The sequence below is a fragment of the Poecilia latipinna genome, unplaced genomic scaffold (genome assembly GCF_001443285.1).
Source record: "Poecilia latipinna isolate Pla-1442-1.1 unplaced genomic scaffold, P_latipinna-1.0 Scaffold100, whole genome shotgun sequence".
Classification (NCBI taxonomy): domain Eukaryota; kingdom Metazoa; phylum Chordata; class Actinopteri; order Cyprinodontiformes; family Poeciliidae; genus Poecilia; species Poecilia latipinna.
Window position 1 is genome coordinate 344044 of NW_015112716.1, and position 22402 is coordinate 366445.

Genomic DNA, 22402 nt, shown 5'->3' on the forward strand with positions numbered 1-22402 from the left:
GGCCTCTAAGGAAAGCTCCTACACACAGATAGGAGCTTTCCTTATGACTAAGTTTGATGCGTTTCCATATTTTTTGCCTTTGAGCTTCTTGACGTCTTCTATCCTGAGCCAAAGTTTGATAGCAATCATCTCCCCATCCTCCTCCTCCGCAAGTTCAACCCTGACTCCCGTCTCCTCCTGGAAGAACGCGTGGTTCAGCAGGGTCTTTATGGCATACCTGGAGACAAAAGAGCCGTTAAGAAAGATTAAAACATAAAGCCATTTAAAAATCTACTAGTTTGAAAGCAGCAGGTTATTTCTGTTTTATCAAGAGAGAAAGAGAATGAAAGCAGGGAGAACGGGACAAAAGAAAGAAAAAAACCCCCCACAAGAAATAAATAAAATTCCAGCACGCAGATGTCAAGAAAAGAAATCCATATTTGGAGGCAGCAGGTTTTTTGTCCTTGTGACTCACCTCTCATCTTTGTTTGTTCTTATACAGCCCTCTATAATTTCCTTCACCTCAGGAATGGCCACCTTGTCAAAACTCGCAGGCTTTACTCCCTGCACACGCCAAAAAAAAAAAAAAACATAAGAGCAATGAAAGTAAGGAAGGTTTCAGAAACATTAAAACGGGGAGAAAATGAAGTGAAATGCAGCTTTGTTCTGCAGGGTCAAATTTACTGACATTTTCCACCATTTGATATACATGTGGGGAGAATTAAAGTTCTTCATCTTCGTAACAGATGTGCAGTTATTTAGTTTTTCATCTCTGGACATAATGTTTTTAGCTTTGAATTGTGTTTTTGAAACATCTAATCCTTGCTACCCACATGTTTAACCGAGTCAGCTAATTGAATTCGGTGTTCAGGTTAAATATTTCTTGATCAGGTGACCTGCGGTGTCAGAGACTAGCTGGTAAAAGTTTGACCCCCAGGACAAATTCCACACAAAGTCAGCCGAACAGGAAAATAATGAACCGCGGGCCCCAAAAAAGCAATTAAGAAGTCAAGAACCAAATCCGAGATGTAACACCGACAGACATGATCAGCAGGGCTCCAGTTCAGAGGTTGGGACCAAATAGGACGGCTGGGGCTGAACAGTAATAAACAATATAATGGGCTTCCTGGGTGGAAAAAAAATTTAATTAAAGCTCAGACTATAAAATAAAAAAGAAAATAGAACAAAATCTAAAAAAAAAAAATCAAATTAAGAAATGGTTGAAATTTAAGAAACAAAAATGAAAAAGAAAATGGAAAAGAAAAAAATGGAAGAGAGATGGAAAACAAAACAATTTGAGCATAATAGAGGATTACGTAGGTAAACTTTGTACTGCCGAATAGAAGAGACAACTACTTTTTATATGACTGGAAACATTTAAAACACTCAAAATTGAATATAAACCAATAAATATTTTATATTTCACCTTATTTGACCTTACTAACCATATTGATGCACCTCTAGGAACATAGTTAGCTTTTTAAATTACCTGAACATTACTTTAAAATCCACTAATGAGTAAGTAAGAGTTAAAAAAAATAAAGCAAGATAAAACTAAAGCTGAAACTACTTTCCAAATGAAAGCCTTAAAAGAATAGTAAATAATGTATTAAATGCATTCAATTTATTACTCTTTTCTGGACAGTTTTGGCACAGAGTTTTTTTTTTTCCACGAAAAAATAATTTAAATCGACATAATTGGGAATCAGGTGCACATGTCAAGTATCAGAAATTAATGATGATGTAACGTAACTCAAACTCTTAAAAACGCTCAAACAATAAAGAAAAAAAAAAAAAAAAAGTATAAATCTATGGAAGGGTGGACAACTTTAAAATTTGTCAAAATAGCAACTTACCAATTATGTTGTTAAAGAGGTGAATGGAAACAAAAGAAAAACTCAACGAGTTGATGAAGACAAAGCTGGGATCAACTCAACCTTCAAACCAGAAAATATTCATCCTTCTCCTCTCCCTTCACCTTTTTCTTTTCTTTCATAGCATGTAGCCTCCCTGCTGCTTCACCATGAAATAACAACCCCACCATCTCTGTGTGCCACAAAAGCACACACACACACGCGCGTGCGCGCACACACACTGCGAAGCCAAACAAAGTTAGGACTGATGGACGATGTAATGGCATTAAGTCTGGTATAAGAAGGGAGGGATTTTAGTTAAATAAGGCTAACTGGAAGGAAGGAATGTTCAGCAAGAAGGAATAAATCGCAAAAACATTGTTTGACGAGGTATAAAAAGATAAGTCATAAAAAGTAGACAACACAATCATTTAGTTTCTTAGACAAAACATAACCTCTCAGGAAAAGTGAAAAACAGAAAACTATTTCAACTTGCTACCTGAAAAAACAAAACAAAACAAAACATATAACGTTAGCATCTTGAACATATATTTATAGTAAAATTTATATTTTTTTTCTCATATATTTCATATTAGTCATACAAAGAAACAAAGCAAATAACTACAACAAACACAAAAATGTAGTTTGTACAAAAAGCTAGTTCGTGTTTGCACGCTATACAGCTAACTAGGTAACAAAATTGTTACTTTACTTGTTCACAACCTGCATGATTTTTTTTTTCTTTTACTACAAACTCCCAGCAGATACAAAAAAAATGCTATAGTTACTTTTACACCATTTTACAAAGCTCAAATTGTCTCAAGCTGCTATTTTGAACGTGAAAATGACTTTACTGTACTTCAACGGTCTCCACAGCAGCCAGAGATTTGGACTTTATGGACGTATAAGAAAAAGAAATCTGCTTCAACTGCGTGATGCCATCATGTCAACATGAATCAAAATCTCTGAGGAAACATTTAGGTGCTTTTTTTTTTTTGAGTCTAAGCCATAAAGAATTAAAGCAACTGTAAAAAGGCAAGCTAAGTTCTAATGCAGCAACACAAAAAGATATATCTGCCAGAATGAGCTCACCGAGTAGTAAAAGGTTTTTAAAGAAGATATCAGATATCAGCTTTATATGGTGCAATAATAAAAGCTTGACAAGGAAATGTAAAGGTGAAAAGGTAAGAAAAATTGTGGCGTAATCACAAGAGATGTGCTGTTGTTTAGGTCTACATTATATTAGCAGCAACTAGAAACAATCCATTCCATCTTACCCTTACCACCCTATCTTTTTCAAAGTTTTCTGATTTATTTTGAACTGCAAGAGAAGACTTCCCCCATCCTTCTTCAATTCCCCACTTATCCTTCACAACTGCTTTAATCATTTGTGGCATCGGTGCAGCTCTTATTAGGTTATAGATTGCGCTAACCGAAGGCATCTCTTTGTTAGGACATTTATATAACAGGCTGGATAAAAGCCAAAAGACAGTGGAACAATTTTTAGACGGTAGATATAATGTCCTCGGATTTGAAGTGGGGAGGTCGTGTGTGTGGCTGAGGAAGAGCTTTGAGGAGCCGTACAGTTAAACATGCTGTTGGCTGCATTATTCTGTCGGACATTTTCTACAAGAGATGCAAAATATTAGGTAAAAGAGCAGAAAATGTGGAGCAGTTAAGAATAATAAAAAACACTGGAGAGGCAAGACAGGTTGCCAGTCCGGAGAAATCCTGCTCACAAGCATTCAGAGATTTTGTCATTTACATGAATATTTCCAAAAAAGCAAAACTCTTTGGGCAACGAAACCCTTAAGAAAATCATCAATAACCTAAAGTATTTCTTTTGCTAACCTTTGGATAACCCCGAGAAACGAAGGGAAGCTGGTGATCAGGCGCCCTACGGCGATCACATGGTGTTGTCACACACGCACGCACGCACGCACGCACGCACGCACACACACACGGCAGTAAATTTTAAAAACTAAAGTCGGCTGTTTGGGAGTTGTGTTTTGCAAAAAGCTATGTTGATTAAAGTATATGAGATCCGTCTGCTGGGAAGCTATTATACAACCACGTCCACACAAACAGGCCGAGTTATCACCAGGGCCGGGGTCGCAGTAATAACTTAATCAGGTTTTGGTGAACTCGTGAAAAATTGAAAGCGAGATAAACAGAACAGGAAGCCAAAAATGTGCTGGGGCTGGAAGCCAGACATCAGATCTAAAACAACACCGTCTGAATGTATTCTGCTCGTGTAGCGTCTTAAATCGAACCGAGAGGGAAGGGCGGCGGAGGGGACACCGGGACAGGGAGACGGGTTCTGTCTTCTCGAAGCGCTACGGGTAATCTAAATCTGGATCTTTTCAATTTGAATGTGCGAGCAAAACAGAAGCGGTGGGAACCGCAAGGACTAAGTCAAACAGTTTCTGAAATTAAACTTTGAAATGATCAGAATGCATTTTGAAAGGAGGGCAACAAAAACAAATTACATCAATAATAATTATTAAAGTTATTCAATTAAAAACACTGAACATTTGAAGAAACACTGCCCTCGTTCTCCTGTGCTTTAATCAAATCAAAGAGCTTTTATTTAATGTCGTTTTGCAAGCACAGCTAAAAAAAAAAAAGAATTTATTGAAAGAGTTCAATATTTTTGAAACTCATCTTATTGATTCATTACACAGTAAAATATCTCAAATGTCTACCTTTGTTTCTTAAAATTAAACCTTAAATTCAAATGAGTCAGAAAACTGGAGTAGATAAGATCAATAAGATGAACAGTCGGTGTATTGATCTAAGACAGATGGACTATTGAACAGAGGGAGAGATTGAATACTGAGCGATTCATTTATCACTGGGAGTAATAATGTATTTTTGATTCGAACTGAACTGGATTGGTGGATGAACAAAGTGGCAAATGGAAAGATGGTTGGACAGAGGAAATGATGATGAATGGATGGATGGATTTTTAGAAATACAAGTATTTTCCATACAAACTACACAAAAATCTTGCCCGTTTAAGCTACAAATATGCCAGAAATAGAAGAGTAAATAAAAATAAACTCGAGCAGTGAGGTCCAAATCTTTAATTTGACGCTGTCGTGACCCGACACGATCGCCTTGGATGTTTTTGCGACTTTCTTCTATTTCAGTCTACAAAATAAAACAGAGTTGCAGTGAGAGGGGAGAGTGCACAAAAGGACTAATCAGAGCAAAAAACAGCATCATATGACCGAATCTCCTGAAGCTCATGCCAAACTTATTAATACAGTCAGTAAACAAGCGCGGAGGGGAAAACAGCGGGCACAGGACGGAGATGTGAGACGAAAAAGACAAGATCTTTCGGATCCGACCTCTAAGTGCAGCAAAACTCTCGACGGAGGAGCTGAGAGGAAGCAGAGACTTACACTTGTTACCCGTCTGTAGATCTGCGCCGCGTTCTGGCATTCTGAGTAGGGATACTCGGAGGTGGCCATCTCCAGCATGCACATCCCGAAGGCGTAGACGTCTACGGATTCATCGTACTTCTCCTCGTACATCTCAGGAGCCATAAACTCAGGGGTACCTTTCAAAATAAAAAAAAAAAAATAAAATAAAAAAACAGGCAGAACTTTAAATGTCTGAATCACCACAATATTTCTTAAAATATCCCAGAAAAAAACCGCTCGCACTCCTGACAGTCAAAATCAGGTAGTAAAATGCAATTTAGAAAAAAAAAAAAAAAAAAAAAAAAAAATGCAACAAACCAAAAAGTTGTACGTGGTCTCAGTAATTACTACAAACAATTTTTGAACCTCGCTTAAAGGTGGAGAGGAAAGGAGAAGGAATTCGGAGCCATCACCAAGAAAATACCTGTGGTCAGCTAACATGGCTATTCAACTGAGAACAAGCCAGGCTTTTATTTTCTTTACGTCCTCAGACAGCCTACCAGCAGACACGCTGAAGGTACTTTTCCAAATACCTGCGGTTCGGCTTAACACCTAGCAATAAAATTAATGTGCGTGTGTAGATGTTTGCATTTCAAGCAGGTATTACTCCTGCGAACTACGCAGGCCGTTTTCCCTTAAAAACGTCGGCTGTTGTTCTGCGGGCCGAACGTTTTTCCTCACCTATGACACTTTTGGCGAAGGAGGCCCTCTTCAGCGTGGCCAGCCCCAGGTCTCCGATCTTCACAGAGCCCGTGGGGCCCGTGATGAAGATGTTGTCGCACTTCAGGTCCCGGTGGATGATGGGCGGGGCCCTGGTGTGCAGGAAGTGGAGACCTTTAAGGATCTGCCGGCACCACGAGCGAAGGACCTTGATTTTCATCACCTTAAAGCGCTTCAGGTAGCTGAAAGGGAAATCAGAAACGGTGTCACGCTCTGTTGAACACAGAGAGGAAGCAAGATGCTCAAAATGACACGAATCCGTCTCGTCTGTGAGCTGAAATCCAAATTTAACCTCAACTGTAGTCGGCTAAGTCACAGCTCGATTGTTTTCAATTATATATTTTTTGGGGGAATCTGTGTTTGAGTAGCCAAAAACATTTTTGAGGGCGACACTGGAGAGACACAAACAGGAAAATTAATGAGTCCAAATCGAGGTTTGGCATTGCAGACGATAAAGACAGAGGAGCAGAACACATTAGATAAAATATAACGCTTACATAACCGCCGTTTACTTTTGTCAGACAGTCCAGGCCTGAGCAGCTCGTTATAAATTACCCCATCATTGTGCGCAAACTCAAAATTAGAATGGCCATTATTGAAATTAATTCCCCTGCCTGTGAAATTAGAGGCAGCGTAAATACAAAATATTCCTGTGAAAGCTCTCCATTATGGAGAGACTTTAAATACAGAACATTAAAAAAAAAAAAACAAGCCAAGACAAATGAAAGAAAGATGTGCACTTTTAAAACTTTTAAAATAACAGAAGCGCAATCCTGCACATATTTTTTTTTGCATGAGCGCAAGCTGAAAAGTAAAAGCTCCGTTTTTCTTTTGAGGTCCGACAAAGAAAGGCTACATTTCGAGCTCCTCAAAGGAAAAGGATCCAAACATCGTCTCCGTAAAACACAAAACGTTCATCATTCCGATGCGACGGCAGAAGCCCATTTAGACCCACGTCGCCAGAGCTGCTCCTAATCTGGTTTTAAACAGCGCAGGTGGCCTTCACTCTCACTGCATTCATTGCACCTTATCAAACAAGGCAAGGAATTCCCGTGCTGCTTATTCCGAACCCATTAAATTGTGATGACTCAGAACAACAAGCAGTCGTTTACTGTGCACTTTGCTGCATTTTTAATCTTAAAGCAATTTAGACCGGTTCGTTACTTCTACACACTTGTTCCTGTTTGGCACATGAACGGTTTTGGAGCCTCTCCCAGCACACACCTTGCGGTGAAACAAGGGAGACACCCACTGAGAGGCCGCCAAGTCATTTTTTTAGAGCCACCTGCGGGTGTTTTAAGACGCGCCGATCCACCTGGATTGCGCGGCTCTGGAAAGAGGGAGGAAACCCGACGACGGCACAGGAGAGACTCGACCTTAAAGCTGAAACGGTTTTTCAGTTTTAGTAAATCAACTCAGATGCTTACAGCACATTGCTACTGTTTCTGTTAAAGAGTTGTAACGAGAAATGACCCATCGGTTTTCAGCCATGTCTGTTCGCCAGCATTTAAATTCAGGTTTCTTGCAGTTTTCCAAAAGAAGGATTTGAAATAGCACAATGATAAGGGAGATCTCCCATTTGCTTAAATGACCTTATTAAACAGCAATTACAATATATATATATATAAAAAATACCGTGATTTACAGTGATTACATTTGTTAAAGTAACTTCTGCATCTTAAACTAATCTTATCTCTGATCTATTATAAGGTCATTCCCAGTTCAGGCTTAATCCATTCTCTTTCCTTACGCTAAAAAAAAAAAACTCCAGGAAAGAGCTGCTGATGGCCTCCAGCTCCAAATCTGTCCAAGCTGATGAGAAACGGCCTAAAAACTGTTGGTCAGGAAATCACAAGCTAGTAAAACAAGCAAAACAAGTCATGAAATACATTAACAATTACTATCTGCAGTACAGCTTATGATTTTAATGCAAATATTAAAAGAACTGTTGAGTTGAACATAATGCGGATATGGGTATGAAATGGTGCAACACAACATTAGAGAAATGATGAACTTTAAAAGTTAAATGTGCTGTCATCTATGCTGACAGAAGCACTGTTATGTCATGGCCAGGGATTAAGTTTACACTGAAATGTCAAAAATACATTTCCAACATAAAACAAAGCAATTATTTCCTCAGTAATGTCCAGTAAAATTAATAAGTTTGTTGGAAGTATTGAATCTAAATGAATTTTATATTTTGTCACATTTATTTTGTACATTTGAAAATGTAATCTCCAGCAAGGCAATACGATAAAATTAAAGATGAATGATGAAAGATTTTACTATTGTATCAAACCAAGCACAATGTTACTATGGAGACCGTCTTTTAACATGAACTATGTGGTTAGCATTGCTAACAACAGCCTGTATCCGTTTCTCTAATCTCGTTAAAATTCGTACTGACACTAAAAATACACATTCAGTTACAACTTTCACACTGAAGAGTGTGGTCACTGCGACATGGTGGCGACGCGGTGCGTTCGCTGTCAAACGTAAAAATGTTTCGATTACGGCGACTAGAGGATTCATTGATGCATCGCTACCTTACAAAGGTAACGGTGCAAATACGCTAAAAGAGCATCTTGGCTTATTTACTGCATTTACTGCAACGTGAGAGTAAAATATGTAAAACAGATTACGTTTTTTGGCTTACTGCAAGTTGCTATATAAGTGATAAAAATACTTTCATTAAATTCTCGAGTCGCATGTTAATATACACTAAACTAATGCAAAACACTGATGTATAAGGCCAGAAGACTGTGGCTAGTTCTTTACAGGAAGTGCTTTAAAAATCAAAGAAAATGTTGAGAAATTAAACTTAGCTTCAAGTGAACAGCCTCACAAAAAGTGGACCTGCCTTCTCTCCCTCATTTCATCTTTTATTTCCTCTTCCCACATATCGCGCAGAAAACATGACACCTCGTTTCCCCTCCGTCTCCCGTCCCCTCACCCGTCTCCTCTGCTTTATTTCTCCCCCGTTCTGGAGTCAAAGCGGCGCTGACAGACGAGTTAAACCCTGTGGCACGCAGCAGCTCTGAAGTGACACTGCGCAGCCTTTTCTCCCACACAAAGTCGCTCAAACTCGCTGCTATTCCAGCACACAACCCCAAGTACGCAGATAGGTCTGTCACCTTTAAGGCACTGTAGTGATATTTGATAAACAGCAAAAGGAAACAGCAGGACAAACCTTTCTTACAAACACATCCACATGGATTTATAAAGTTCCTTTCGTGCACTGTTGCGGTGCTGGTCAGGATTTCCATCTTCACCATCTTTCTCCCTCCCTATCTGCCCCACCTGCCCCCCCACCATCTCTCTTTCTTTTTCCACTGCCTCAGCACAGCACAGCACCTCTCCTTTCTGAGAACGCATCTGCACCGCTTTCATCCTGTCCGTAAACGCACCAAAGTGCTAGCTGCGTGTGGAAAATAAGTTTTAATCTTGATGATATGTTGACTGGGGACTTTTTAAGCAAAAAATTGCACAAGTTTCAGTGTAAATGGGAGTGCATTCTGGTTTTACTATATATCAAAGTACGTGTTTTCATTCATCAAGAAACTCAATGTTACGTCATCAAAAGCTGCAGAGCAAAGATGTGTATAATAAATATGAGTTTGTAAATTCAAACTGGAGCACAGACTGCATTCGTTAAGGACGAAGTCTTCCAGCGGAGGGCGCCACTCTCCTGAAAAGTGCTCTGACAAACACTTCTGCCTCCTCTGTTACAGGTGAGTCAGTGGTTTGTCACGTCCCCCCTCTGTGCATTTTTTTTTTTTTCCAATTTACGTCAAGCATCTCTCAGAGATTCTTTCGTCTCCCTCAAACTGTAACAGTCTGGTTGCGTATCGGCGCTCCTCTACCCCCAGCACAGAGGAGCAACACCAGGAATGAGAGGAATCTGCAGCAGAAGCAGCAGCTGGCAGGTGGGCCGACCGTGTCCCACGATGCACCATGTGGCGCGAGCTTATTGCCTTTTTTTTTTTTTTTTTTTTTTTTTTTTTTTTTTTTTTTTGCAACAATGACGTTCACAGATTCTCATCAGCACAGAGAAGCATTTAGTGTTGGCAAGTCTCTTGTATTCACATTGAGTTTAGATAGGACACTCATGTGGCCTAGTCAAAGTCCAGAGCTTACATTCTGTAAGACATTCTGTCTCTACTTCTGCAAATTCTCAACAGACTAACAGCGGTTTTACAAAGTACATGCTCAGAGGGAGGGAAGAAAACAACTGCATGCCGTATATACAGCGTAAATGTGGGAAAGATTAAGTAATTTTACAAAGCGCAAAGTGTAAAAGTGCATTACAAAACTCCTTTTTTTGGCTCCTGTACTCACGTTTTCAGCGTGCCAGATGTCATGAGCTCCGTGACGAGAACAATACATTTCTTTCCTTTGCACAAACCCTCCCAGGAGTCATAGAAGCGGACAATGTTAGGATGCTGGAGACCCTTCAACATCCCGGCTTCCTCTTTGAACCGCTGGCGCTCCGACTTGGACAGCTTACGGTCCTGCACACAGGGCAGAGAGAGGGACACTTGGTAAAGAGGAGGCAAAGCAAACGAATACAAGCAACGCACGACGGGAATCTGATTGCAAGACTTTTTATGTCAAATCGGAGACATTAACATAGAGACTGCAATTAACAATCGAATCCAGGGGAAGGAAGTTTTCACAGAGAAGAGATAATCAGAAGAGGAGAAGCTGACTTTTCTACAAAATGAGTCAATTGTTTGACCGAAAACAACACGGTTTTAATGCCGCATCCAAACGGAACCAAAAATAAAATAAAGATCTAGAAGTGATTCTCGCCTGTTCACATCAACGTGATCTTTTACCTTCAAGTCACACACATCCATTAGAGGGAGTCTAAAAAAGTCCATCATCTCTGCCTCCTTCAGGCTGCAACACGTTGCTTAGACTGTTTATAGCAAACTAGTTTCTCAAGTTGAGATAGGTGGCCGTATCCTTTGCCAGATGTTATTTCATCATCGCGATTATTCGGAAACAAAACGTCAGATGAGGGCTAGAACTATTGCTCTGGTGAATATTATGAAACACTTATGAATATAATGAAAAACATCCTTTGAATGAACAATGACTCGCTTCGCGTAAAGGCAAGGCAAAGGAATAGAAATGCATTAATGAAATCTAGATTAGACATCACTGAAATTTTCAGGAGAAAATGACCAAATTAAGGATAAAACCCATCAGGAAAAGTAAAAAACGGCACAGCAGTTGTTTGAATTAGGATGATTTTTGTGTTTAAAATACGCCTGTGTGTGCTTCCCTGCTTTCATCCATTGTGCTTGAACAAAACAGATCAGTCCTAAACTGCTAAATGACACATTCGGCACATCGCTGGCCCGGAAATAAACGTAATCTTTGCTGCCTAACAACAGTAGAATAAAGGTGACGGATCCTCAATTCTGCGGGGATTTGTGTGCAAATAAAGCCGTGATAACCTCAGCGACTCCAAACTATTAAGCCGCATCCCAAACATGGACTTCCTACAGCCGGTGAAAGGAGACCGCACCAGATTTAGGCAAAAATAAATAAATAAAAAGGTTTTAAAAGCATAAAAACCAATGATTAAACTGACTGTACAGATATCCAGAATGTTTTATGTCAATGAATGTCTGTGACCCTTTTAGAGGATGAAACGTCAGGGAAGCAGCAGACAGATGAAGACAGAAAGAGCAACAGGGTCGGCTGACGCTGAATGAATTAAACGTTTTAAAAAAAGCATCCAGTGGATTATGTGAGATAAAGAGAAAATCTCTAACTTGAGCGATTCAAAGATACAGTTTATTCCCTGATTTTTGAGAAAATCTCCAGGACTGTGTCTTGCCAAAGTGTTCACTCTAAACCTCAATGAATGTACTGATAGACCAACAGAACGTAGCAGATTATTGTCGAGAGGTAAAAGAAATGACACACGCCTCCAGATTACTGAAAAAGCTCAGTAACCAGCTCAGGGAAACAGAGTCTTCTGAAATGCTTTTTTAAGCTTTCAGAAAAATTTGTGAGCAACCTCAAAGATTAGAGGGATATCCGAGGTGATGAGCTCATACTGTATAACCCAGAGCTCTGCCTCCGTCATATGACTTATTCACTCTCCAGCTCATTAAGGGGCTTTGAATCACACCGAGGCTTTCAGAAATAATGCATGTGCATGGAAGAGACAGCCTGAAAAAGCTTATCCCTTCATCATCCTGCCGCCGCCGCTGCATCCACTTCTCCTGATGATAGCCATTAGCAGCCGACAGCACAAATCATCCACTAAGCTTTACTCCCATTCTTTTCTTCTTCTTCTGCTCTTTTTCCCCAGCTGCGATCACATGATCCGATCTACTGGTCACATGACTGTAGCCGCTGGTCACCTGACTGCCTGGAAGACGGTATTGCATTTCCCAGCAGCACTTAAAGACCCGGATGACCCATAACACTAGAGCCCCTCCACTGGGCATTGGATGGTTCTTCTCTTTTCTTCACTCGAGAATCATTCAGCTCTTTTTGCGTATAACTCCCTAAATGAATCTGCTACGAAACCATTTAGATTAGGCGTAAACCCGATGACAAACATCCTTGTTGTAAATATATGCAAGCCAAACAAGCAGTGCCTTTGATTAGAGTCGCAGCTCGTCTCCAGAGTGGGTCAACCTAATATCCAGCGAAGTGACAGGAACACGACCGCATGTGTGCATATTTGTCCACAGACAGACATGGCTAGAGACGGCAGACAGGAAGTCTGAGAGGACGCACTAATCCAGTATTAATGTTTGCTTCTTTTTTTTTAGTCTATAAATGGACTGAGAAAGAAGCAGAGGAGTTGAAGACGGCACTTAGTGCAGCACAGACCCCCGCAAAGGTGTCACTGCCACGGCAACGCTCTCCCATTTTTGTGCGACGGACCAACACAGAGCGGTGCAAAGTCGTGAAGTGGAAGCACTTATTGTTTTCCTGCTGGAAAGTCAACATATTTCTCTCCACTATGTTTTATGATAAAAGATGTTGAGTACAAGGTAAAGCTTTCTGCCTCAGTGTTTTGTTTAGTGGATAAGAAGCAAACAATATTGGGTCTCGTTTGACCAGAGCACGTTTCTAAAGGCCAGATTTGTCAAGTGCACGACTGACAGCAGTCAACACCTGATTGTTATGTTTTCATTGACCAAATAATTGTGCATATTGGAATTACAAACATAAATTTTCTTAATGGAAACAAAGCAATTTTGTTTTTAGGCTGTAACAAAATTAGTGTATTTCGCACAGCTGTAATGTAAACAAATTTTTTTCTCATCACGAGTCGTGATCAATTATGGTTTTTTTTTGTCAATTTTAGTATAAAATCAAAGTTTTGTGCCCATTTGTAATGGAAACGCAGGTAGTGTCTCTGCTGGATTTCTTCTTCTGTTTTTTTTTTTTTTTTAAAAAGGAGCTTTTTAGTTTTTCTCAGAAAATGTTTAAATCCATATTTTTTTCTTTTTCCTTCTCACAATAATGACCTAGTTTATGCTGGCGCATTACATAAAATTCCCCTTTCAATTCAAAATGCATTGAAATCTGCAATTGTGACGAGGAAAAAGGTGCAGAAATTCAAAAGATTTGTCTTCGCAAGGCACTGTACGTGTGTAATAAAGATACTAAAGGGATGTCAGGATGTGGGTTAATCTGATCCATAATACATAGGTTCTCTTGTTGAGTGTGGTTGTTTTTCTCTCCCTCTCTCGCTTCAAAAACATCATGAGGTTTGAGTTTGTCAGACTCCAAAATATCCCCTCATTTTCCAGTTAAGATCATCTCTTTCAGGTTCTCATAAACCCCTTCCACCTCACACAGACGTGCCTGCGCACTTAAATCTGCAGCTTCTTATCTGCCACTCGCACACAGACGCTTCTTTTCGGCATAAGGACTTCACACTCTCTAATCCCGGGCTCTGCATTGTCACCGCCTTCCCTCAGCCAATCTGAGGGCTTCAAAGAAGCCTCCTATACATCCCTGAGTATGTGACAGCTCTAATTTTGTCTGGCCTATTTCTGCTCTGCAGAAGCCAACCAAGGACAGCACACACACACACACACACACACAGAGAGAGACAGAGAGAGAGAGAGAGCACAGAGGCTCGCAGACAGCCCGACAAACAAGCAAACAGGCAGAGAGGCTGGCAGAAACGCAATCTGCACTGTTACAGTATTATGCCGTTTCCTGCAGAGGAGCAGAAAGCCGATACCCACTGATCAGCTCATGTAGGTCTGGATGTCCCGCTGAGTTTTAGCACTCTGCGATCATCCGCTCTGCCCGTCGCACACCCAACCAGCGAGAGCAGCGATCCCAGCGGCAGATGGGCCGAGGCCACAGCTGACCGCTTTGCTACGTGTGCCAGCAAACAGCTATTCTCTCACGGTACAACCAGGACTCGAGCAAATAATAACAAAATAACCGAGAGTTCAGGGGTAATGGCTGCATGGGCTCTCTCCCGGGGAGACTAAATATAGAACAAATAATTGCATCTGATTCTCTGAGTCCAAAGACTTGTGTGTTTCTCAGGGTTTTGGTGGAATTGGAGCAGTTGTTACATGAGGGACCAAAAAAAAAATAAGAAGGATGAGAGGGGACTGTTAATTCCTAAAACCTTGTGAATTAACTAGACCGAACGCATGCAAAACAGAATGAATTGAAAATATTCTCAAAATGAATGGAAAAAATCTTGTAAAAATAAAAACAGCAGCAGGATAAATAATTTAATAAATAAAAGCAATTATGATAAAAACACAAAATGGCCAAAAAGCGTTCTAGCTAAAAAAAAATGGTATACAGTAGCTTAAATTTGTTAAAAACTTTGAAAAATATAAAATAATACATTTTAATAAAATTATTAGATTTTAGGCTGAGTGCATCATAGTGGCCTTGAGGTTTGAAGCAACATTTCCACTTCAAAAAATGAAGGTGCTTCTTTTGAAAAAGCAAAAAAATAAAAAAATCTACGAGCACAAGACATGAAAGTCAAGAGGAAAACTTTATTCCTCAACTGCCACAGCTAATGTAGCATCATAAACTGTTTCGAAAGCCGTACCAAACTGTAAACCTTCGGTCCAAGCTCTCCAAAAACGAGTTGCCGACCCAATTTGGCTTTCATCGGGTCCACCTCTGACCCAGATTTTTCTGAAAGTCAGTCTTTTACTCCAAAATCTGGACCTGTAAATCTTAATCACATCCTGGCTGCATGAATGAGCTGGCTTGTTGTAGACTCATGGTGGGGCGCAAAGACCCGGTGCGCTCCTCAGACCCCCCACGGTCTGGAAACGCTTCCCTGCAACAAAGCACAGGCCCTTCTGCAGCGTGTGCACACACACACCTACATATGTTAACAAAAAGACCCACATATTGCTGTACTTGCACACACAAACCAAGACCTTCACCACAGCTTGTTATGGTTAGCCAGGCTGAGAGAGTGAGAGAGTGAGAGAGCATCTGGTGTGAATAAGACTGACTGGAGAGAGGAGGAATAGGTTCAAGGAAAAGTCAGAAGAGGAGAGAAAGTGATGAGATTGAAGTCAATTTATGCCGAAACGTGAAGCAACACATGAAGATCTAAGTTGTTTTGGTCACAAATTCTTTTCAAATCCCCCGAATGTCCCATTGATCTTAAATCCCCCCCCCCTCCGCCACGTTTTAGCCCATCTTTCTGAGCCCCTAACTCGCCCTTTGTTTCGCCGTCACAACAATCCGTTCCTCCCCGCCTCTTGCCTCCCATTTAGATGGTTTTTGGTTTCCCATCAATCACCACTCCGCATATTGCAGTAACAGGGGCCAAATTTCAGCGTGCATCTGCGTCTGGACTGGATGGGGTTGAAAAGCAGTGCTTTCTTTAGCAAATGGGGTGAGACATGCAGTGCTGTCAAAAAGTGTTGGCGTCCTTACAGATTTCTTCTCCTCTCACTTTTATCGTCATGGGCAAATGTTTCAGATCGTTAAACTAGTTTTAATGTCTGATAAAGATAGCCCGAGTAAATACAAAAATCAGATTTCAAATGATGATTTTATTTATTAAAGCTATAAAGTTACCCCACAATTACCCCTTAACCTTTGGACTTTGATTAGGCCATTATTTTGTTTCGTTTTGGGTGCTATTTTAAAGAGGTGGGTGTGTTAATGTGCTTCAGATCACAACACGGGTGCAGATGATTTATGACAAGTTGACCAGGTCCTCAGGCAGCAAAGCAGTTCCAGACCATTACACTACCACCACCATGCCTGAATGTATGCATAATGTTCTGCATTAAGTATTGTGTTTATGCAGGACTTACAGAGATGCAGATTTTCCAAAAAAAATTAACTAATATCTCATCAGTCCACAGAATATTTCCCTCCCATCAATTGAGGACAGTTAACATGTTTCTTTGACAAAAGTGAAACTGTACTTTGTGTTGTTTTGGCCTTTGCAATGGGTTTGTCTCCTGACAGATTGGCTTTGTTTCCCGTCTTTTATTTAGATTGCAGCACGACGTGAAATTATTTTAGTTCACTTAATGCTGCCAGATAAGTTCTATTGGGATTATTTCTTGATTCTACAGATCTGGCAGTAATCAGACCTGGCCCAGGCTGCTGAAACTAAACCAAACAAATTAACTTTTCGCAAAAATTAACCAATTGCTTTTTCCCCCCCCTCCTTAATCCTCATTTAAAAGACAGCTTTTTGGATTTAATGCGATCCTTCATATTAAAAAGTGATCATCTGTAACACTTGAGTGTAAAAAGAGTGGCTTTTCTGATGCTTGTAAATATAATCAGGTTTTCTTTTTGTTGTTTTGTTGTCCTGAACAGCAGCGGACGCTACAAACAAAGACCATTCCTTCAGACCGCTGCAACAACAAGGCCACGTGAACACAAACACTCATCTTCTAACAATGGCTGCCATCCCAGCCTGTCCCTCATTGTGTGCTATTGTTTCAAGTCTGTGCCTGGCTGCACGACGCACACTAACCGTTCACCAGCGGAGCCGTTACCCTCTGCTCTGATGGTTACGCTTAATCTCCCTTGCCCTTCTTTCTCACTTCTGCCTTCTAGTTTCCACTTTTCTGGTTCTAAGAATAAAAGGGAAAAAAAATACAAATAATTCAGAGCCCGCTCGATCCGGTCATCCTGATCCGGGGTGTAATAAGAGGAAATCTGAAGATAATGAGTGAAACTTCTGGTGTAAAGTGTTAATCCTTAACAGCACGCTGCACACAAAGGGTCTGATTATACCTGAAGTAATCCCGATTCCAGGAGCTAATGAGCAAAATGCTGAAATGCCAGGTTCAAGTGAATGATTTTCTAGACCCAAGCTCCAGTTTGCAGCGTTGCTTTAAGACATCTGTAGCGCTTTGACGCTGGTAATCGTCTCCTTTTGGTGCAATCTAAAACCAAGCAAACTTACTGATCTGAAATCAGATGAGCTAATCTATTTAACCAAGGCTAAAAGCTCTTACTCACTCATTAGGGTTTTCAGTGAAATGATTAGCAGCCTTGAATGGTGTCCTTTGTCAAAGAAAAGGAAACACAGCTCTGATAGTCGCATGACCAGAACGGCCATCAAGAGTTGAAAAGGGACGCTAAAGGTAGTGATGGAGGCATTGGAAGACTTTATTTAAGAAGTGCAGCCCTCTACAACAAAAACTTCTCCAACATTTCTCTCAGTAGTTACTAACCTCCATGTGTTTTACTGGGATTCCTGATCTTATTGATACAAGAAAGCATATTGGGAAGTGAAGGGAAGATGACACAGTTTCAAAAATCTGATGAATACGAGGCAAGTTACAATTCCTACCTCTTTACTTTGATCTCCCTGAATAAAACCTGTTGCTCTAGAGAACATTAGTGAACAAAGACCAGGAACACAACACGAGGGTGTGTATGGCACAAGTGAAAACCTACCAGGACACAGCCGGCTGCCTAAACAGGGAGAGAAATACCAAGTAACTTGGTAACTTTGGAGGAGCTGCAGAAATCCACAGCTCAGGTGGGAGTGTCTATTATTGGCACAACTATTAGCCGTAAATCTGACCTTTATGGAAAAGTGTCAAGAAGGACATCGGGGTGCGCCGTTCACCCTGAATGCACCGTCCGCCATGTGAGACACGGTGGTGGTGGCATAATGCTGTGGTAATCCTTTTCTTCAGAAGGGACAGGGGATAAATAAAGGGTGAAAGAGGCTGAAAGTTTGTGGCAGAATTTTTTCTTTTTAAGTTTACTAGACACTGTTGCACAGATAAACTAGAACTGCACAATTAAATCAAAAGGAAAATCTCTAATTCTTCCATATCGTCCACGTCTAAAAAGAGGAAACGACCTCAGCATGGTTTAGTCTGATGCGACTCAGACCAGGTCTTCTTTTCTGATTGGAAGCCAAGTTATTAAGCTCATTTAATCAGCCGTTTGGGTCCAGAGCAAAGTGAAACGGGAGGGAAATGACGGACCTCCTCGTGCTCACTTTTCCAGCTTCTATTCGACTGATTTAGCTGCAAAACCTACTTTGAACTACAACAAAGATTAATTTGAGACTTAAAAGAGTTGTATGAAAATGGCTCTCATACATCACCATCCCAGACCGCCTTAAACGCAACAAAGTCTTTGAACTTATTAAGGACTTGACCCCTTTTTGGCAAGAAGGAGGCCACGGTGTACCGCTTCAGCTGCGTGAGTCGGCTGCACATTAAACGCATAAAAGGAAGTCCAGTTTTTTTTTTTTTCAGAGTATAAATGTTTGTACTTTTGTGTTGCATAAGCAAGTGCAAGAGTTAAGAGTGCAAAAGGTTAAACTCCTAAAATAGTGCACATCCACCTGCCTTTCTGTTAGCACATCATAAACAAACAGATCGGAGTGGATGATATGCTGATGCCCAGCAGCCGCTCCAATAGTGTCTGGACATGCCTCAGAGGTTTAAATCATGTCTAGTCCCACTTCAGCCAACTGAGTTAAACCATCCAGCGCCAGAAGAAGGAAAAAAAAAAAAAAAAAAAAAAAAAAAAAAAAAAAAAAACACGACAGAAGAGCTTAGAGAGTCTGCAGCACAGCTAGATTAGAAGAAACATCCCAGAGACTCTAGGAGGATCATGGATAAAATCCTGACTAAAGCCTGTGAAAATACCAACAGATGCTACAAGCAGGCGTTCATTACCAGGAAACCTGACACACATGTCTGCGTGTTGTTTTCTAACGGGGCTGTTTATGTGCCCGGCTGGAGTTTTGACAAGACCTTCAAACCGCTACAGTAGCTGATGACCTGACCGGTGGGAAACATCGGGGGGGGGGGAAACAGGGACAAGGACCGTCCCAGATAAGGCTATTGCATAATCTGGGTGGGCTATCTTTTTACGCTCCATTAAATCTAGGGCTCCGCTGATTAGCACCTAAGCTGAACGCTCAGAGCTGCTCAGGTTTCATTTCGCAAGGTATTAGCAGCCATCGGCGTCCGACCTCATAGCTGCACCTTGTGCGTGCGTTATGTGGCGGGGACCAATAGTGACGGCTGAAAAAAATGCAAATGGTTAGTTTGAGAGGCAGAAAGCCCAGAAACGAAACTCGACTGCAGGAGAGAAAGTACTCCAATAAATAAAAAGCACAGATTCTGCAGGCTCCATCTTTTAAAGCGAGCACAGGCTGTAAAACGGAGAGCGTCTGCTAAAGTAATTTTAAGCCCTGGCACGGACTCTTAACTAGATTTAGGTTTGGACTTTGACTGGACCATTCGTATAAACGAATAAGCATTGACTTAAACGTCAGACTTGCAGTTTCACTCTACCATCCATTCCGACGGATCTGAAACAAAGAAGTCTGTATACTGTGTATGTACATATCTGGTTTTATCTGTAATTTTAGCAGTGAAGATATACTATAAATGTCCCCAGTCTGGATCCGACTTAAGAACGGCTACAATAAACATCTTAACTAGACCCCTGGGACCCCTTTATTTGTTTTGAAGGCACACAAGTTGGAAGTTTTGCAGAAAAAAAAATACATATATTTATGGCCACAGAGGGAGGAGAGCATCAGTAAGCAATTAAAGTTGTGTCCTCTATATTTACAGTCTTCAATATTTATGCTGCGTCTCTGAAACATCCACTTGAGGAGGAGTGTAACCAATCGTGTGTCTAAACGAACGCAGTCTTACTTTTGCCACAAACTAACAACGGCTTTACAATAATGTGCTGGAAAACCGTCAACAGAAACAAAATCCATCTGTGAAGTAACCATCAACACACCAGAGAGTGGAACTGGAGACGAGAGGACATGATGGAACGAAAACACCAACGCTGAATATCGTGAATCACTTTTCCTCCTTCCACATCTCTCCCAGCCTTCGTCTGCCCTTTTCCGCCCCTCGCTCTCTGGCCTATATTTCCTCTGCAGCTGCTCGGTTTAAAACGAAGGGGCGGAAACGGATTCAGGCTCCAGCTCCGACGGGGTAACCGGAGCGGCTCCGCAGATACAGCCGAACGATAGAGACGCGTTAAGAGAAACTGAAATTATTTGCGAGAAACAGCCGGGTCAGCTCCAGTGCGACCGGGCCGCCAAAACCTCTGTTTGCATGCGGGGTCGACGTCTACACATCGCAAATGTGCGCGATGAGTGACTGTGGTTATGTTACAGGCTGGATTGGAGGTCAATTCGTTCCAGATGTCAAAACCACGAGTGCCAACGCTCACGCTGTTATGATACACCAGAATGAATGTCCTGTGTTTTTTTTTTTCTTCTTCTTGTTACGATGCTTTCTAGGACACATGAGCACTTAGAAAAAGAAAAAAAATATATTGAGGCAGATATGAATGTGCAGCTTTCGAAGTGGAAGCAAATCCCGCTCTATAAAAACATTTGCTTTATGTAGTTCTTTAACACAAACACAGAAAGTGTAAAACCCTTCAGTTGTTTGTACAGATGTTGAAATGAACGGATGAGTGACTTAACAGAAAGTGAGGCGCAGGGGGGAGGCCTGAGAGCAGACCTGAGGACAGAAGTGAGGTCACAGGAAGGGGAAATGGCCATATTTGTCCGCTGAAGTTTTTTGGTTTTTTTTCCTGTTACGACAGCTAAATATTTCAAAAGCTGGATGCACTCAGTACCCCTACAAAACATATTAAAATTAAGATATAGGTATTTCTAGTAATATGCGCCCTTTTCAGCCTCTTTCCCCCATAGCACCTAGCGTCAGATGTTTTGGCACCGAGTGCACCTAGCCTCACATGTGTTGGTAACAGAAGTGAGTCAATGGTGAAAACAAACATCATCCGGCCAACTGGCGATAAATTTGCCCTTACAGGGTTTGACACACGGGAAGCGATGTCGCTCCCTCTCCATTAATTTCCTGTAACTTGAGACGACAATTGTTCACCCCCCTTCATTCGTGTACGTGACATTTTGTGCTAGTAAACACAGATTTGCGACATAAGAAAGTTGAACAAATTTAAGACTTTTTTAAGTATGAACACACAAACTTCACTATGACTTTAGGGCAGATTGTGATCAGGCTTTTAATGTCCAATCAGAACTTGACGGAAAGATTGATGCACGACAGCTACCTAAAGCTTCTAGAATCTAGTCTATAGAGTCTAGGGAAACAAAATATAGCTCTAGATTACAGAATGAAACTTAAATTTAATGCCTGTTCAAGCTCTGTATGGACCCTGATCTCTGGAAGAGGATGAGCGAAGATAAAAAAAAACAAAAAACAGAACCGAATGGTACAATGATGCAATAAGTGTGAGAACATCATGCACTGAGCCACACATATGCACACGGGGTGTCGTGTTTCTGCAGAGGTGCCCGTCTGTCTCCAGCAAGTGTCTCTCTGAGAGCACAGATGTCAATGTCACAAAGACTGAGTCGGCCCAACAGTTACATCAACGAGTGACACAAGCTGCCTTTGTCGCGAAAAATCAGGACGGACGCTGCTGACGGGCGAACAACCAGTTGACCTGCCTCAGACATGCAGCAGAAAATAATCTGAGGAAGTGGAGTGTAGTAGCAAGGATATTCAAGATGCAGGGGAAGACCAGCCTCTGGGAGAAAGCGGGGGCGGGGGGAATTATAAAGCAGGAGGAGGAAAGTGGTGGAAGCATATGGGATAGACAGAAGATCAGAAAACTAAGATGTGGAGGAAGCAGGAGCTCAACAAATGCCAATGGCAGAGGAGAAGAAGAGGAGCTCAGAATATGTGGTAGGCGAGGAAGTGTGGGAGAAGTGGGTTGAGAAACATAAGGAAAGACAGGAGGGAAGACGCCATAGATAATGAGCTGTCAACTGAGACAAAGGCTAAGCAATTATATCTCCATAATGAGTGTCGTTCTCTGTAAAGATGACTATGATAATGACAACAGGCCCTCACCAATGAGACCACACCGGTTCACACACATATTGGTATAAAGCTTTCTGAAGCCAGCCGT

The 22402-nt window shown here is 41.2% G+C and overlaps 1 protein-coding gene across 21 annotated transcripts in view; it reads right to left on the reverse strand.

The window, feature by feature from the left end:
- The window catches only part of wnk1b (WNK lysine deficient protein kinase 1b), an 84351-nt gene that overhangs the window by 30258 nt on the left and 31691 nt on the right, over positions 1–22402 (reverse strand). For all 21 annotated transcript variants that reach the window (XM_015027091.1, XM_015027085.1, XM_015027096.1 and 18 more), the window contains exons 3-7: positions 10319–10491; positions 5942–6162; positions 5240–5397; positions 455–543; positions 78–217 (exon numbers count right to left, since the gene is read on the reverse strand). In XM_015027091.1, coding sequence (XP_014882577.1) covers positions 78–217; positions 455–543; positions 5240–5397; positions 5942–6162; positions 10319–10491 — 781 coding nt within the window. The remainder of the gene's footprint in view (positions 1–77; positions 218–454; positions 544–5239; positions 5398–5941; positions 6163–10318; positions 10492–22402) is intronic.